A 19107-nucleotide genomic window follows, 5' to 3' on the forward strand; every position below is an offset into this window, starting at 1 on the left:
GTATTTATTTTTAAAATAAATCTTTTGGTTCAATGCACCAAAAATTTTAAATTTTTTGTTTTCACTTCATTTGAAAGGCAGAGACAGAGACAGACAGACAGAGACAGAGAGATCGTCCATCCCCTGGTTTGCTCCCCAAATGCTTGCAACACCCAGGGTTCAATCAGGCTAAAGCAAGAGCCTGGAAGTCAAGCTCAATAACCCAGGTGGGCAGCAGGGACCCATGCATTGGAGCTGCCTCTCAAGGCACTCAGTTGGAAGCTGAATTGGAAGTGGAGGAGCCTGAACTTCAATCAAGCACTCCAACATGAGATGTGCATCCCTAGCAGCAATTTCATCTCTGAACTAAACACTCACCCCATGAATGTTTATTTTAAAGGTCAATAAAATTTAGAAAATATTAAAGTGAAATGAACACTATGAGAAACGGTGACTTGATCAGCCCTCGCCCTGACTGTTGATGAACAACTTAATATGTTATCCCTCTTAGTATTTTTTTTGTTTGTTCTACTTAATACATTTGGTTGAGTACTGTAATCAATACACAATTATTCTTAAGTGCTGAAACGTAACTGAAAAGTGATCGCTGTTAAATATAAGAGTGGGAATAAGAGAGGGAAGAGATGTGCAATTCGGGACATGCTCAAGCTGACTTACCTCAAACGGTAGAGTTAGAGACATACCTGGGGATTCCAATTCAATCCCATCAAGGTGGCATGTACCAATGCCATCTCACTAGTCCCAGTGATCAATTTCTGTTCACAATTGATCGTAATGATAGGACTAAGAACCAAAGGGATCACATAAACAAGACTAGTGTCTGCAAATACTAACTGATAGAATAAAAAAGGGAGAGAACGATCCAACATGGGAAGTGAGATACCCAGCAGACCCATAGAATGGCAGATGTCCTCAACAGCACTCTGGCCTCAGAATCAGCCCTTAAGGCATGTGGATCCGGCTGAAAAGCCCATGAGAGTATTACAGGCATGGAAAGCCAAGACACTCTGGGGGAAAAAAAAAAAAAAACCTAAATGAAAGATCTCCACGAGTGAGATCCCAGTGGAAAGAATGGGTCATCAAAGAAGGAGGTACCTTTCTCTGAAGGGAGGAGAGAACTTCCACTTTGCCCATGGCCTTGTCTAAATATGATCAGAGTTGGTGAACTCAGGGGGCTTCCATAGCCTTGGCAACTCATGACAAGAGACTAGGGTGATTACTGATGCCATAAACAAGAGTGTCAATTTGTTAAGTCAACAACAGGAGTCACTGTGCACTTACTCCTCATGTAGGATCTTTGTCCTTAGTGTGCTGTACATTGAGATTTAATGCTATAACTAGTTCTCAAACAGTATTTTTCACTTTATGTTTCTGTGTGGGAGCAAACTGTTGAAATCTTTACTTAATGTATGCTAAACTGATCTTCTGTATATAAAGAGAATCAAAAATGAATCTTGATGTGAATGGAAGGGGAGAGGGAGTGGGAAAGGGGAGGGTTGCGGGTGGGAGGGACATTATGGGGGGGAGCCATTGTAATCCATAAGCTGTACTTTGGAAATTTATATTCATTAAATAAAAGTTAAAAAAAAGGAATAAAAAGTTAAGTTGAAATTTCTTACAGGAAAAATACTTAATACCTAATTTTCTAATATTTCTGCTAAAAAGATTAGACATCTAATCATGAGCAAAATGTCTTTTCATAGATTGGCATTGAATAAAATAGAGTGCAAATATCTAATAACAATTTCATTATCAAAAATGGATTAGGATATCAAGGAATTACAATGAGCACAGGCTTCTGCTCAGAATCCCAACCCCAATCATTAACACACGTAGGACTGCAGGAAAATTACTCTTTCTAAGCTTTGCATACCATGCCTATTAGTAGGGATACAGAAATGTAAAATATGTATTCATAGCAAGGTATTATTAAGTGTTTTATAATAGAATGAATTTATTTAAGTACTTAATACGTTTATATGTGAAATCTAAAAATGTCAAACTCATAGAAGTAGAAAGTAGAATGGTGGCTATCAGAGACTGGGCAGATGAGACTTGGAGGTTGGAAAGATGTTGGTCAAAGATACAAAGTTTCATGGATTTCTTATTATCTATTTCCAAATTGCTTAAAGAGTAAAATTTAAAGATTCTTACCAAAAAATAAGCCTGAGAGATTAAATATTAATTATATAGTAATCACACTATAATATATGCATTTATCAAAATAGCATGCTGTATTCCATAAATATATACAATTATTTGTGAATTAAACATTTAAAAATAATATGATAGCCTAAAGTATTTCATGTATAATTCCAAAGGTATTCAATTATCCTCCTATGTGATAAGTCTAGTACATTATTTCATTAATCATTTTCTGCAAAATTCTGATTCAATTGGTACTTACTAGGCCAATTATTATAACATGCTGTTCTGGAAATATTAATTTTTCTTTTGGATGATGTCTTAAAATACATGCATTTTTATTAATACAGTATACCTTTTTCTGTTTTCCCAAAATATCTATTATTTATCTTTGAAATTTTGCTTTTTATTCTTCTCAAATCACTTTATTATTTACAATGAATTGCAAAAAAGATTTTAAAAATATTTTTCTTTAGAATCCAATAAAATGTTCTCAAATTTCATAAAGAAAAATACAGGGTTCAGCGCTGGGGTGTAGTGGGTAAGGCTGCCGCCTGCAGTGCCAGCATCCCATGTGGGCACCAGTTTGAGTCCCGGCTGCTCCACTTCCAATCCAGCTCTCTGGTATAGCCTGGGAAAGCAATGGAAGATGGCCCAAGTCCTTGGGCCCTGCACCTGCATGGGAGATCCAGAAGAAGCTCCTGGCTCCTGGCTTCAGATCAGCACAATTCCGGCTGTTGTAGCAAATTGGGGAGTGAATCAGTGGATGGAGGACCTCTCTCTCTCCCTCTCTCTGCCTCTCTCTGCCTCTCCTCCCTCTCTGTATCTCTGACTTAAAAATAAATAAATAAATCTCTAACAAAAAAAGAAAAATATATAGGCAAGTATGGCAACAACAAATCCAATAGGAAGAAGGTATATGAGAGCATTTGGCCTATCAAAAATAAAAATATATTACAAAATATAAACAATTCAGTCTCTGTGGCATTGGTTTAATAATTAAAAATGGAATAGAACAAAATAGAAATTCTAGAAATATAATCTAGCAAGTATATTACTTTAGTATATAATACAGACTTTATTTTAAATCATCAGATAAGCATTTATTAAATGACTACATGTGTTTGATGATTTAAAAACTTGAACTGGAATGCTACATAACAACAAAGAGAAATGATATTCAAGTAAGTTGAATACATTCCCTTTTTATCCCAGACATGATCACTGTCGATTTTCTCTACTTGCATTGAGCTGTTCTTTTCCCAGCCATCATTTGTCTGAGGACTCAAGTCCTACTTCATTGAGTTAATGGAAGCTGCCAGACATATACCTATCTACAATTGATTTCTCTTCTACCTGCTTTCTGTTGCATAAAAGTCAGTTTTTGAAAGATAAATTTCTGACCCTCTAGTTCTAAACATTGTGCACTTGCTCACATGACTTGCAACTCACATGTATTGAATTACTTATTAGTTTTGGTTTAGTTTCTCTCTATACATAGATATAAGATATATGAGAGGTCAGCTTTTATTGACTTTTATTGACTATTTAGTAAGAATATGGAGATTAAAAAGCTAAATGTAAAAAACTGAAAACATGAAAATTCTAGAAGAACATCTGAATGTTTTTCTGCTAAAAGTGTAGCCTTTTTCAAGACATAAAATTATGGAGAGGAGGCATAGGTGGAAAAGTTGGTAGATTTTATTATATTAAAATTCAAATTTTCATATCACAAAATACTATATGCATATAATGTCTTATATATGAATGTTATGAAGCTATAAACAGCCAAAACTCATATAAACTGGAGGAATAGGCAGCAAGAAAAGAATCACTTTATAAGCAAAATGGTAATTGCAAAATAGTATGACAACACAATTTAAAAATAGATGACAGATGAAAAAAGGCAATGCATAGGATAAAGAAATGCAAACAACAAAGTAAATATAAAAAATAGTAAAGAGCTGTTGTGAAATGCATTAGAAAACACAACTAGGACTCCAATATTAAAATGCTGTTCAATTAAAGAGTTGAACTACATTTTTCAATAAAGAAGTTAATAAAGTAAAAAATGTGAAAAAATGACATTTGTTTATAATAATTGAAAATGTAAATTTACTTGTGCTGAAAAATGGTGAAATGAGTATTATAATCATTTAATATATGCATCCATTTAACTTATAATTTCAAATTCTAAGAAGATGGCAAAAAGAAATAAGCATAAGCATATGCAGAACTGATAAATGTACATTAGCCTTATCTATGTTAATGAAAAATAAAAAAACAATAAATTACAATGCTTCTTTAGTATAAAATAATTTTTAACCATACAAATTATGTGAAAACCGTTAACCTTACAATGCACACAAAATTTCCAATTGGGAGTGAACCCAACTGTCCTTTTTAAATGATCCAAGTTCCTACCTCTACATAATTGTCACACTATTTTAATGATTATCGCTTTATAAGCCTTGATACTTAGTAGGGCAAATGATGATCTTTTCATTACTTTTTTCTGATTAAAACTTTACTGGCTAGCCTCACAAGTTCATTCTTTGAACTTCTGAATTATTTTGTCAAATTCCATTATAAATTTTATATTTCAAAATGTATGGTAATTAATTATAAAATAATTTAGAGAGAATTCACATCTGTTCAATATTAAATCTTCTGTCAGTATTTGTCTTTACTTAGTCTAATCTTTTAAAAACCTCGCTCCTGTTCTTCTCTAGCACACAGAAATTTCTTTCTGAAGTTGCCAGAGATTTTTGATTTTTAATTCAATGGGACACCTATTTATACTTTGCCTGTTCACATCATTTGACACTGTTAACCACTCTCTCCTGAGAGAAAAAAGAAACTTACTTTCTTAAATAGCTGTTTATATTCATGCTTAATTTGTATTTCTAAGATATGATGAAAAATTGTGCTAGCAGAGTCTTTCATAAGACTCATGTATACCCTAAGTTTAAACTTCACATTAAATATAGTTTTTATCATCACTGCTTTACTGTTTCACATGACTCAACTTTCTCTATTACATCAATTCATATTTACTTACATATTATCTAATTTCTTCCAAGTAATTTAATAGATCAATCTGGTTTACTTGATAAGTATGAAAAATTTATAAACCAAATACTCTCCAAATAAATAGTTAAAAAACTTGAAACAGTTATTTATACAACGTTAAACTTTAAAAATCTTACCTCTCCACATAAATACTCTTGCTGGTTCCCAAAGCATACAAACTAGTCAGGATTCTATAACAAGACACCTGTACATCTTCCACTGAAGAAAAAAGAAAATCTCACTTGAAAATAAACACACTTAAACACTGTTCTGAGAAATCTTAGGCTAAAACTAAAATTACACATAAAAGGAATTATAATATTTTAACACTCAGAAAAGGAAAAAAATAGATTACAACGTGAAATATAAAAAGCTTTTCTCAAAATACTTTTCTTTACAGAACTGAAAGTATTCTGAAGAATGTGCTATTACTATTCAGAACATTCTCAGACAGAATTTTCTTTTAATTTTTCTCTATGTAGAAGAATAAAGGATTTATGCAAGAACAGAGACTTAGGGGTATTTGGGGGTATTTTACTAATCATAGAATTCTAGTTTTGCTGCATGAAAATTGGCTAAAACCTAAAATCAGGTGGTACTGAACCACCCTAAAAGGCCAATTACCAAGACAGACTTTAACTCAGTAGTTGAAAGATTGGAAACAATCTTCTTTGACTTAGAACCAATGCAGATACATTTAATTCTGCAAATCATATGATTCAACTGCATGAGAAAATTCACATGATAAGAGGCACTGTAGAAATAGTACAATTTGGAACCTGCATTTCCACAATGTGGAAGTTATAGTCCATAAGCAGCACCTCACCGGTTCTCTCTGAGTTCATGCAATTCACCAATCTTTTTGCTATAAGAATGACTTCTACAACTCAAATGTTAACCTATACTATTTTGTTTAAAACAAGCATTTCCATGTATAAGCAGCGTGTGAATAACTTAGATGTGGCTTTGACAATTCTGAAGGTACTGTGCCAAGAATGAGATTCCAAGATTTACATACATATTAGATCTTCTCCAAACTGATGTTGGCCAATATGTTCAAATAATGACGACAGCATTGGCAACAGAGCCACTGTGGTGTAATTGATAATCTGAGTGACACCTCTGGGTTGGTTTCGGGTGTGGGTGAATTGGCCCTGCTTAAGGTTTTCCATCGTCTTCTCCAGATCCTCCGCAGCGTTGTCCAGAAAGGCTCTGAGAGCACTTTTAACACTCTCCAGGCCTGTCTTCATCACAGTCCTAGAGAGGAAATAAAGGGGGACAAAAAATACAAATAAAACACAGCACCATGCGAAGTTTTCATCTCCAATACGGCATCTGTCTAGTTAACTCATGTTTTAAATCAAGACAAAAATAATTTCTAAAGATACACTTGAAGATACAGGAACACTGCCAGGTAAATGGCCTTGCCAGGTGCCTTCATAGCCAACTTCATTAGGACACTGGAGCAGAATCTAATGCTAATGCTTTGCTTTCCAACCATCATCACACATTCTGAGAATATCTATTTTATAACAAAATATACAATATATATATTATATATATATAACCGGCTCCTCAACTGGTTTAGTTAATCCCAATTCCAACAAAATGAGAATGTTTCCTGAGGCAGCAAGTATCAAAGTTATATTTAATGCCACTGTGCTATACCAAGTTACATAAAAAAAAATTGTGCTTTAAAAGGTAGCAATTAAACCTTTTCTTTTTTTAACTTTTATTTAATAAACATAAATTTCCAAAGTAAAACTTTTGGATTATAGCAGCTTTTTCCCCCATAACCTCCCTCCCACCCGCAACCAACCCATCTCCCACCCCCTCTCCCATCCCATTCTTCACCAAGATTCATTTTTAATTATCATTATATACAGAAGATCAACTTAGTATATACTAAGTAAAGATTTCAACAGACTGCACCCACACAGACACACAAAGTATAGAGTACTGTTTGAGTACTAGCTATAGCATTAATTCATATTGTACAACAAGATAAGAGTCGGAGAACTCAAGGGGCTTCCATAGCCTTGGAAACTCATGACTGGTGCATAGGGAGATTACTGATACCATAAACAGGAGTGTCAATTTGTAAAGTCAACAACAGGAGTCACTGTGCACTTACTCCTCATGTAGGATCTCTGTCCTTAATGTGCTGTACACTGAGGCTTAATGCTATAACGAGTACTCAAACAGTATATTTCACTTTGTGTTTCTATGGGGGTGCAAACTGTTGAAATCTTTACTTAATGTACACTAAACTGATCTTCTGTTAAAAAAAAAAAAAAAAAAGAAAAGAAACTATCAATTCCCAACTTGACTCTCACTGGGATTAAACATGACAATAGGTCTGATCTGATTTCATCATCATTTAAAAAAAAATCATCTATTATTTTTCACTTTATGTTTCTGTGTGGGAACAAACTGTTGAAATCCTTACTTAAGGTATACTAAGCTGATCTTCTGTATACTAAGATAATCGAAAATGAATCTTGATGTGAATGGAAGGGGAGAGGGAGTGGGAAAGGGGAGGGTGGTGGGTGGGAGGGACGGTATGGGGGGGAAAGCCATTGTAACCCATGAGACGTACTTTGGAAATTTATATTCATTAAATAAAAGATAAAAAAAAAACTTAAAAAAAAAAAAAAAAAAAAAAAAAAAAAAAATTCATATTGTACAACACATTAAGGACAGAGATCCTACATGGGGAGTAAGTGCACAGTGACTCCTGTTGTTGATTTAACAACTGACACTCTTATTTATGACGTCAGTAATCACCCGAGGCTCTTGTCATGAGCTGCCAACGCCATGGAAGCCTCTTGATTTGTCAACTCCTATCTTACTTAGACAAGGCCATAGTCAAAGTGGAAGTCCTCTCCTCTCTTCAGAGAAAGGTACCTCCTTCTTTGATGGCCTGTTCTTTCCGCTGGGATCTCACTCACAGAGATCTTTCATTTAGGTTTGTTTGTTTGTTTGTTTGTTTTTGCCACAGTGTCTTGGCTTTCTACGCCTGAGAAACTCTCATGGGCTTTTTAGCCAGATCCGAATGCCTAAAGGGCTGATTTTGAAGCCAGAGTGCTGTTTCAGATCCAGTGAAGGCTGACCTTCATCCTGCAGTGATACGCTAATAGAACTATTGATTTCTGGCAGGAAAAACAAGCATACTGTGGTGTTTCTTTACTTCGTTGATTTCAGAAAGTACCTTACATAAAACCTTAAACACAAGGATGTATAATCAAAGTGAATCATAGAATATTGTTTTTAATTAGGTTTACGTGAACTAAATGTGTGACTTAATGGCTTAGTCAATTTGCATTAAACAAACTGATTTTTTTTTAATTTGGTAAGGAAGCTGGATTTCTAGTCAAATAGTTAATAGGTAGAGTTATAAAGTACAGACTTGGAGATTTGTCTGTCCTTGAGCTTATTGTCTAATAAATATTCTTTTCTCATTTGTAAAATAAAAATGAAACTCTTATGCTTTCTATAAAGCTAAATGTTTTAATGAGTGTTCAGGACATCTACTATGTCTGGAAATGAATAAAACCTCTAGAGTTGGCAGCTCATCCTTTTTCCCTCACTTGATGTATTCCCAAATCAATCTTTAGTTATATTCCTAGCTGCCACAGAAATTAAAATAACCTATGTATTATTACAAAACAAATTGCCACTGTAATACTCATTTTCAAAACTTTTTATTTTTCCCTGTACTAAAGTCTTTATTACAATTTCAAATAAAATCAAGATTCTATGTCCTTAACATATATAACATTCTACTATAACGTTTTTATATTAACTCATCTAGAACAGATTAATCCATTTACCTTGCATCCAAAGTCTGTCCCAAAATATGAAGACAGTTGACAATAGATGTGGCATCATTTCCTAAAGGGGAAACAACATGCTGTATAAACTGCCCTGTGAATTATGCTCTTTGTGTTTTATTAATATATGGTGCTCCAAAAATTAGTCAATGACAATTCAGTAATAACCCATTTAAATAGATTTTCTTTTAATAATCAAGTTTAAAATCATGCAATTTTTTTTGCTTAAAAGTGGTTATGCAAATGTAAGTAGAAAAGCAATAATGCATGTCTCATCAAATAGCTGACATGCTCAGGAAGCGTTCAAAAGCACTGCATCAGACTCAAAGAGTTTTAAAAATACTCCCCTCTCATATTAGCTCATTATAGTTCCAGAGTACACTCTATGCAAACGTTCTAAATCAGCTCATATCCTCTATAAGAACAGGTGTCCTCTAAGTCTAATACAAGTGGTAGGCTATGTTAAATAAATTTAATTTCACTTTAATTACCCAAACTGTCTATTCTTATTGTGTTTAACTGCATTGAGATGAATTACATTGTCTGAATTCACTTTCATTAAGGTAAATTAATTTACCTGAATGCTGCTGATCTTTAAAGCACGAAATCACCATGTAAAACAACATCAGAGGCTATCAAAGTTAAATAATAGACTCATAAGATATTTGAAACCTAAAGAACTATTCTTGAAAGTAATATGAAATTCACTCATTTTGATTGGCATGTTTTATCAGAAAGTACAGATGTTTGAGTGATATTTTTCTGCTTTGTGACAGGGATACAGAAAAGCAAAGAAAAAGTGATTAACCTGAAATAGCAATTTTACTTTAAAAAACAGTGGGCTGCTACCAGTTCAGTTCCTCATTCTACACTTTTACAGCACACACACACACACACACACAAAATCATCTACTGGGTGCTGAGGTTGACAGGGTGACATCTTCTATTTGAACATTAGTTTTTATAACACTAGAATATGTTACATTCTTTATACAAGTATTCTAGAATGTATTACTTAAATATACCTAGAAATTAATAATTGCCTTAGAACATGGGCATGTCAGTTTATTAATATGATACTACACTTAAAATAAGGTATTTATTACTGACACTCCGAGTTCTTAATAACAAAGGCTTTATTCATCTTGTGCTTCAAATCTTAGAATTTCTGGCAGTAATGGAGACAAAGTGGGAAGAAAGCCAGAACTTGTTATTGCTCTGACTATTGATAGATGCTAATCCTAGGGTATCTGCTGTAGACTTTAGAAGTTTAATTCACTTAAATATTCATTCATTAAAAATAGACAGACTTTCAGCATTCTTGTGGTACTTGTGTTTAATAGAGTATCTAGATAATGAGTCAATAAGAGGAAAAAGATTAGCATATAACATAGCATCAGGGTATAATAAAATATAGAAAGCAAGTTATAAAAATAAAGCAACTGGAAAGAGTAATATAGTGTGTGGTCATGAGTCCCTCCACTTGGTGGTATTTGCATAGAGATTCCTATGACATAAAGGGAAAAAGCATGCATGGATGAGGGAGGAAGGCTCAGATGTAGAAACAGCATGAACAAAGGTTCTGAGGCAGAAAATGAACCTGTGTTCCACGTGAGGGAGTAAAATTAGCTACGTCAGCTAGGTTAAGGGGAAAGAACTTGGATTTAGTGTACAAGGATGCAGATAGGTCAGGTTCTAGAGATTTCAGATTGAGCAAACACTACAGATATTTTAAAATGCAACAGGATGGCTTTCTTCACTTTTGAGTAGAATAGGTACTAATTATTCATAGTGTAAAAGGATCAATTCCAAACACGTGAAACCCTGGAAGAGCAAGAGCAGAAGTTAGTTGGGAAGTTTACTTCAAAACCTGATTCATTTGATTGATGATGGTGAATTTGGATTAGGCTATTAGTGAAGATATCTTTTCAGGATTTTCTTACAGATTGAACGTGAGGTGAGAGAGAAAAGAGTTCAGGGTATCTGCAAGGTTTTCGGTCTGAGCAGTTGAGTGAATGGTGTTACATTTAATGATCTGTACAGGGAACCAGGGTGCTCAAATTAATTTAGGAGGTGGGTGGGGGGAGCTCCTGATCTGGACTTTAGATATGTTAAATACGATGCGCCTTTCAGTGATTGAGGTAGAGATGTGTGGACTGGGTGACAGATATAAAAATCAGCTATCTGAGCTGGAGCTGTCAATGTGAGCATCAGCAAATACAGATAATTTTTAAAATCATGGATCTGGCCGGCGCCGCGGCTCACTAGGCTAATCCTCTGCCTAGCGGCGCCGGCACACTGGGTTCTAGTCCCGGTTGGGGCGCCGGATTCTGTCCCGGTTGCCCCTCTTCCAGGCCAGCTCTCTGCTGTGGCCAGGGAGTGCAGTGGAGGATGGCCCAAGTGCTTGGGCCCTGCACCCCATGGGAGACCAGGAAAAGCACCTGGCTCCTGGCTCCTGCCACCGGATCAGCGCGGTGCGCCGGCCGCAGCTCGCCGGCCGCGGCGGCCATTGGAGGGTGAACCAACAGCAAAGGAAGACCTTTCTCTCTGTCTCTCTCTCTCACTGTCCACTCTGCCTGTCCAAAAAAAAAAAAAAAACATCATGGATCTGAAAGAAATTAGTCAGCATGAAGATGAATGTAGAACAAGGTCCCAGGGTCTCCAGTATTTGAAGTTAAAGAAAATGAGAAAGCAGTCAGAAAATGAGAGAAGGCGACTCGGGAAGAAGGGCTGCCTGAGTCTTAGGTGACTAAGCTTCGTCACTGATTCAGAGAGCATGGTCCCTCATTCTCTTCCTAGAACACATCATTTTTTTTCCTGTACCTTTCCGTTCTGAACTGCTGATCTCCAGTGTTTGTGCTTTGTACTGAATTTACCCATGCCCTTTCCCTAAGGGAGCCAGAGATATTTTATACCTCTACTCATATAGACTCAAGAGCTGAGGTTTTACTTTGCTGTGTTCCCTGCACCTAGACTACAGTCTGATGTACAAGAGGCACTCGATTAAATATTTGTGGGATGACTGTGGGGTGTATGTAGGATAGGAAACAACAACAATCTCCAAACAAGTTCTGTGGCTCCTATAAAAAGGTATCCTGGGAATCTGAGCTTTCTGTGGTTGCTGTAGTAACAAACTATTGGATACATCTACATTTACGTTTTGGTATACCCCTTATTAGACACAGAACAATTTCAAATGGAAACACCTTAAAGTAAATGTGCATTAAGGAATGCAGCAAAGAGTATTAATTGAGTTGATATTTTAATTTTCAGACCAAGAGAAAGCATGGATCCTATTAGAAGGTTTTACAGCCCTAGAATAACTGTTAGCCTTGGGATACACCTGCAGGAAGGTATTTAAATAAAGTAAGAACAGCCTGAATACTGCTTTCCTTAAAACCGCCCACATCACCACAAACATAATTCAATCACATTACTAGTAAGAACAGGAAGGGTAAAACTGGAAAGTGGTGATTGGATTTTCTCGTATTTGTTTATGTAATAGCTTAACTGCTCTGTGTAGCATAAAAACTGGAAATTTAATACTTTCAACTCATGCATTAAGGTCCCAGCTACTTCCTTTGATCTAAAATATACCTCTCCTCACATGTAAGCACTCAGAAAAACACTTTGGGGTTGTATGTTTGTCTTAAGATGGCATGTTTGGGGGCCAGCACAGAGTGCTGGCATCCCACTGGGCACTGGATTGATTCCTGACTGCTCCACTTCCAATCCATCTCTCTGCTACGGTCTGGGAAAACAGTAGAAGATGATCCAAGTACTTGGGCCCCTGCGCCCATGTAGGAGACCTCCAAGAAGCTCCTGGCTCCAGATCAGCCCTGCTCTGGCCGTTGTGCCTATTTGGGGAGTAAACCTGTAGATCTAAAACCTTTCTGTCTCTCTGTCTCTGTCTCTGTCTCTGTCTCTCTCTCTCTCCCCCTCTGCCTTTCAAATAAATATGTTTTTTTAAAAAGATGGTGTGTTTGTATCAATGCATGCTGACTATATATGAGCATAAAAGATACAGAATTAAAGTCATATCTCATAATGTAATTCTAATAACACCATAAAGCACTGAGTGTTAAATAACATTATAAAAACTCATAATACAACTCTCTAAATAATAAAAACAGTTAAAATATATAATATAAATAACATTAGTAAGGTTTTTTTTGCATTTTAACCTCAAATTGTTTTTGTGATTTTTAATACAAATCACTCAGTGATTCTCAGTGTTAGCTCTAATTTCACATATCATTTACCACTTCCACCTGATAGTGTGATAGCTATGTTGACTTTGGAAACAGCAATAGCAGCATTCTAAAGTTGGTTCTTTTTTAGTTTTCTAATGGGCTTTGAAATAGTGGCTCATTATATTCTCCGCTATAAAAAAATGATTAATACTAGCAGAGTCCTTATTAATAACAGAAAATGAAACTATACCAGAATATATAAACTTCTCTCAAAATTATGAGGAGATAGAAATTGAAAAGTGTCAATGACTTGAATATTTCTAAAGTCTGCAATACCAAAAACAACAAAATTATTGATTCCTTTATTTTGGTAAGATGTTTCAATTAAACATGAGACCATGTTTTGTATACTCTCATATCCTATTAACTTATCCTTAAATAAATTATCCTATAATGCTATGTCCAATTGAAAGAAATAGCTACATTTCTTGGGTAGTATCTTCTGATATTCCTTTTTATTACAGGTAACTGATTCTAATTTTTCTGAATTTATTGCTCTATAAGAAATGAATTCTTTTATAGTACACCTAATTAAATCTAGGAAACTTGTTTTTGCCATGCATGCTTCCATAGGACTACACAACTTTTAAATGAGTAAAAGATTTTCATGATCTTCCAATTATGAATAACAGTGATCATCAAAGAACTGCAGATAGTGTCTGAAAAAGCCATTACATTCTCAAAGTAATGGCATGTCCAGTGCTCAGATATGCACAACACTCAGAGCTTCTCAAATGACTTTCCTGTTACTATATGTGCTTCTAAACACAAACAAGTACAATCAGAACCTTGATTGGGATAATACACACAAATTTCATTTTCTCATATCTCCTAATTTAGGGTATCAGTCATCATTTTTAAAGACATGAGTGGGTTCTGGAAGAAGTATCAAAATATCAAATAAACTTCTCACTAATTTATTGATCAAGGAGAGTTACTAATTGTTAGTTCATTATATTTCCTTATTTGTTTCCACTCATAAAACTTGTCCAAACATAAAATTAACATTTCTGCACTGGCTTGAAGTAGGCACGCAAATTTCCAGTGTTTTAATCAAGGCCATTGCTTGATTTTCAATATATGATAATGCTTATCTTTTTCAATACTCCTGTAGGTCTATAATAGATGAGACTGATGCTTGCAGAGGGGATGATCATTGTGAGCACAGTGTAGAGAGGCAAGAGGGAATTCACAAGGAATGGTTAGTGTGCTCTTGGAGTAATAAGAGAAAGATGTTTCTAGAGGGCCTCAGTATAGTAATGGACAGAGATAGAAATCTTCAGGTCTGCATCCTTACATCCCAAGAGATTGACTCACACATAGCAGACACAGAATAGATGCGTATTGAGTGAGTATATTATGGCATCCAATTTATTTTCACCTGTAAACATAAAGCCCACTAGAAGCCCTGATATGCACACACCTGTGCCACCATCACTATTAACTCTGGATTCTTAGTTATCAGATCCTGCTTGCTCTGAAAAGAACAGAAAGGTTTCATTGAGCAGCAATAGGAAGGCTTATATATCTTCTTTTTTGTCAAGAAACCTTTTATTTAAGGTATGCAAACTTCAAGCATTTTATAAATACAACTTTAGAAACAGTGATTCTTCCAAAACTACATGCCATTCCACCTGCACTCCCACCCATCTTTCTCCTCCCTCTACTATTCCCATTCTTATTTTTTATTAAGAGCTATTTTCAGTTAACTTTATACACATAAGATTAATTCTATACTAATTAAAGAATTCAATAAATAGTATGAAAAAAACTGCTCCTCAACAGTTGAGACAAGGGCTATTCAAAGACATCACATCTCAAAGTGTCAGTTTCACTTCTATAAGTTACCTTTTAGGTGCTCTATTAGTTAGCATAGATCAGGGAGAATATATGGCATTTGCCCTTTTGGGACTGGCTTTTTTCACTAAATATGATGTTTTCCAGATTCATCCATTTTTTACAAATGACAGGATTTCATTTTTTTTTAACCAGTATGTAGTATTCCATGGTGCACATATCCAATAATTTCTTTATCCAGTCTTCAGATGATGGACGTTTGGGTTGAACTGATATATTAGGTATTGTGAATTGAGCTGCAATATAAACGGGGGTACAGATAACTCTTTTATTTGCTGATTTCATTTTCTTTCAGTAAATTCCCAGAAATGGGATGGCTGGGCCATATGGTAAGTCAATATTTGGATTTCTGAGGTATCTCCATGCTATATTCCACACTGGCTATACCAGCTTACATTGCCACCAGCAGTGGATTAGGATACCTTTCCCCCACATCCCCATCAATATTTCTTATTTGTTGATTTCTGTATGAAGGCCATTTTAACGAGGGTGAGGTGAACCCTCATGTGGTTTTGATTTGCATTTCCCTGAAGGCTAGCAATCGTGAGCATTTTTTTTTTTATGTGTGTGTTAGCCATGTGGATTCCTCTTTTGAAAAATGGCTGTTAAAGTCCTTTGCCCATTTCTGAACTGACTTGTTTTGCTGCTGTTGAGATACTGGAGCTTTTTATACATTTTGAATATTAATCCTTTATCAGATGCATACTTTGCAAATAATTTCGCACATTCTGTCAGTTGCATCTTCATTTTGCTGAGTTTCTTTTGTAGTGCAGAAGCTCCTCAGTTTAATGTAATCCCATTTGTCAATTTTGGCTTTGATTGCCTGTGCCTATGGGGTCTTCTCCCAGAACTCTATGATGGTACTGGGTCATAGATTTAGGTCTCTGAATCATTTTGAGTGGGTTTTTATGTATAGTGTAAAGTAGGGATCTTGCTTCATATTTCTGCATGTGAAGATCCAGTTTTCCCAGCACCATGTCTTGAAGAGACTGTCCTTGCTCCAGGTATTGATTTTAGCTCCTACCTCAAAAATAAGTTGGTTGTAGATGCATGAGTTGATTTCTGGAGTTTCTATCTTGTTCCACTGGTCTATCCATCTGATTTTGTACCAGTACCAGGCAGTTTGGATTATAACTGCCCTCTATTATGCTTTGAAATCTGGTATTGTGGTGCCTCCAGCTTTGTTTTTATTGTATAATATTGCTCTAGTTATTTGTGGTCTCCTGTGTTTCCATAAGCATTTCAGCATCATTTTTTCTATATCTGAGAATTACGCCCTTGGTATTTTGATTGAGATTGCATTGAATCTGTAAATTGCTTTTGGTGGTATGCACATTTGGATGATACTGATTTGTTGAATCCACGAACATGGAAGATTTTTCCAATTTATTTTGTGTCTTCTATTTATTTCTGTAATGTTTTGTAATTCTCATCACAGAGACATTTAATGTCTTTGGTTAGATATTCCAAAGTATTTTTTTTTTTATAGCTATTGTGAATAAGACCAATCTTAGTAGTTCTTTCTCAGCCATGGCATTATCTGTGTATACAAAGGTTACTGATTTTTGTGCATTGATTTTTTTTAAAGATTTATTTATTTATTTGAAACACAGAGTTACACAGAGAGAGAAGAAGCAGAGGCACTCTCCAGTTGGCCGCAATGGCCAAATCTGCACCAATCCGAAACCAGGAGCTTGTAGTCAGAAGTTTCTTCCGGGTCTCCCACACAGGTGCATGATCTTTCTGATACGTTGTTGGTTTTGAATGGCTAGTATTTTGTGGAGGATTTTTGGGTCTATATTCATCAGGGAAATTGGTCTGTAGTTCTCTTTCTCTGTTGTATCTTTTTCAGGTTTAGGAATTAAGGTGATGCTGACTTCATTGAAAGAGTTTGGGAGGATTCCCTCTCTTTCAATTGCTTTGAAATAGATTGAGGAGAATAGCAGTTGGTTCTTTTTTATTTTTTTTAAAGATTTATTTATTTGGAAAGCAGAGTTACAGGAGGCCAAGACAGAGCGAGCAAGCGAGCGAGAGCGAGGTTTTCCATCCATTGGTTACTCACCAGATGGCCGCAATGGCAGGAACTGATCTGATCTGAATCCAGGAGCTTCTTCTGGGTCTCTCCACACAGGATCAGGGGGTCCAAGGTCTTGGGTCATCTTTTACCTCTTTGCCAGGCCATAACAGAGAGCTGGATTAGAAATAGAGTAGCTGGGACTCAAACTGGTGCCCATATGTGATGCCAGCACTACCGGCGGTGGCTTTACCTGCTAAGCCACAGCACCAGCCCCAGTTCTTCTTTAAATGTATAATAGAATTCAGCAGTGAGACCATCTTGTCCTGGGCTTGAGGGCCTTTATTTTGATTCAATTTCCATCTTGGTCGTTGGTCTGTTTAGGTTTTCTATGTCTTCATCACTCAATTTAGGTAGGTTTTATGTATACATACAGCTAAATCTGTTCACTTCTTCCAGGTTTCCCAGTTGGTTGGCATACAGCTCTTTGTGGTAATTTCTGATGATTCTTTGTATTTATATGGTATCCTTTGTTAAATTTCATTTTCCTCCCATTTCTGATTTTCCTGATTTGGGTCTTCTATTTTTTGGCTAGTAGGGCCAATTTTGTGTTTATTTTTTTCAAAAAAGCAGCTCTTTGTTCCATTGATTTTTCATTTTTTCAATTGTATTTCCTAATTTTAATTATTTCTTCTTTATTCCTACTCACTTTGGGTTTGATTTACTGATATTTTTCTAGACTCTTGAGAGGCATTGATAGCTCATTTATTTGATGCCTTTCCAATTTCTTGATGTAGGCATCAATTGTTATAAACTTTCCTCTTACCACTGCTTTTGCTATAGTCTGTAAGTTTTTTTCTTTTTTCTTCAGAAACCTTTTAAGAAATATAAACTTCATATATTTCATAACAACTTTAAAAACATGGTTTTGATATGCTGTATTGTCATCTTTATTTGTTTCCTGATTTTTTTTTATTTCTCTTGATTTCTTCAATGACCCATTGGTCATTCAGAAGCATGTTGTTCAGTCTCGTTTGTTTCCATATGTTCTAGAGATTCCTGAGTTGTTGATTTCTGGCTTCATTCCATCAGGGTCAGAGAAGATGCATGGTATGATTTTGAGGTTTTTTTTTTTTTTGAATTTGCTGAGATGTGCTTTAGAGCACAGCATGTGTTCTATCCTATTGAAATTTCCATTCACTGGTGAGGAGAATGTGTATTCTGCAGCTATAGGATGAAAAGTTCAGTAGATATCTGTTAGGTCCATTTGGTTTATGGTGTTAATTATTTCTGTTGCTTCCTTGCTGATTTTCTGCCCGGTTGATCTGTTCATTGCTGAAACTGGGGTGTTGAAGTCCCCCATTACTATTGTATTGGAGTCTATGTCTCCTTTAGATCCCTTAATAAATCTTTCAAATAGCCAGGTGCCCTGTAATTATGTGCATATACGTTTATTATAGTCACATCTTCCTGTTGAATTGATTTCTTTTTTTTTTGACAGGCAGAGTTAGAGAGAGAGAGAGAGAGAGAGGTCTTCCTTCTGTTGGTTCACTCCCCTAATGGCCGCTACAGCCGGTGCTGCACCGATCTGAAGCTAGGAGCCAGGTGCTTCCTCCTGGTCACCCATGCAGGTGCAGGGCCCAAACACTTGGGCCATCCTCCACTGCCTTCCTGGGCCACAGCAGAGAGCTGGACTGGAAGAGGAGGAGCAACCAGGACAGAATCTGGCACCCTGACCAGGACTAGAACCTGGGGTTCCGGCGCCACAGGCAGAGGATTAGCCTAGTGAGCTGCGGTGCTGGCCTGAATTGATTTCTTAATCATTAGATAGTGCCCTTCTTTGTCTCTTTTAACAGTTTTTTTTGTCTATTCTGCCTGATATTAGTATGGATACACCAGTGCTTTTTTGCTTCCTGTTAGCATGGAATGTCTT

At 35.8% G+C, this 19107-nt stretch overlaps 1 protein-coding gene across 1 annotated transcript in view; it reads right to left on the reverse strand.

The window, feature by feature from the left end:
* The window catches only part of RYR2 (ryanodine receptor 2), a gene marked incomplete at its 5' end in the record, with an annotated part of 557937 nt that overhangs the window by 116816 nt on the left and 422014 nt on the right, over window positions 1–19107 (reverse strand). The window contains 3 exon segments of the mRNA NM_001082757.1: window positions 5355–5436; window positions 6236–6474; window positions 9051–9111. Coding sequence (NP_001076226.1) covers window positions 5355–5436; window positions 6236–6474; window positions 9051–9111 — 382 coding nt within the window.

Source organism: Oryctolagus cuniculus, chromosome 13 (genome assembly GCF_964237555.1).
Source record: "Oryctolagus cuniculus chromosome 13, mOryCun1.1, whole genome shotgun sequence".
NCBI classification, from domain to species: Eukaryota; Metazoa; Chordata; class Mammalia; order Lagomorpha; family Leporidae; genus Oryctolagus; species Oryctolagus cuniculus.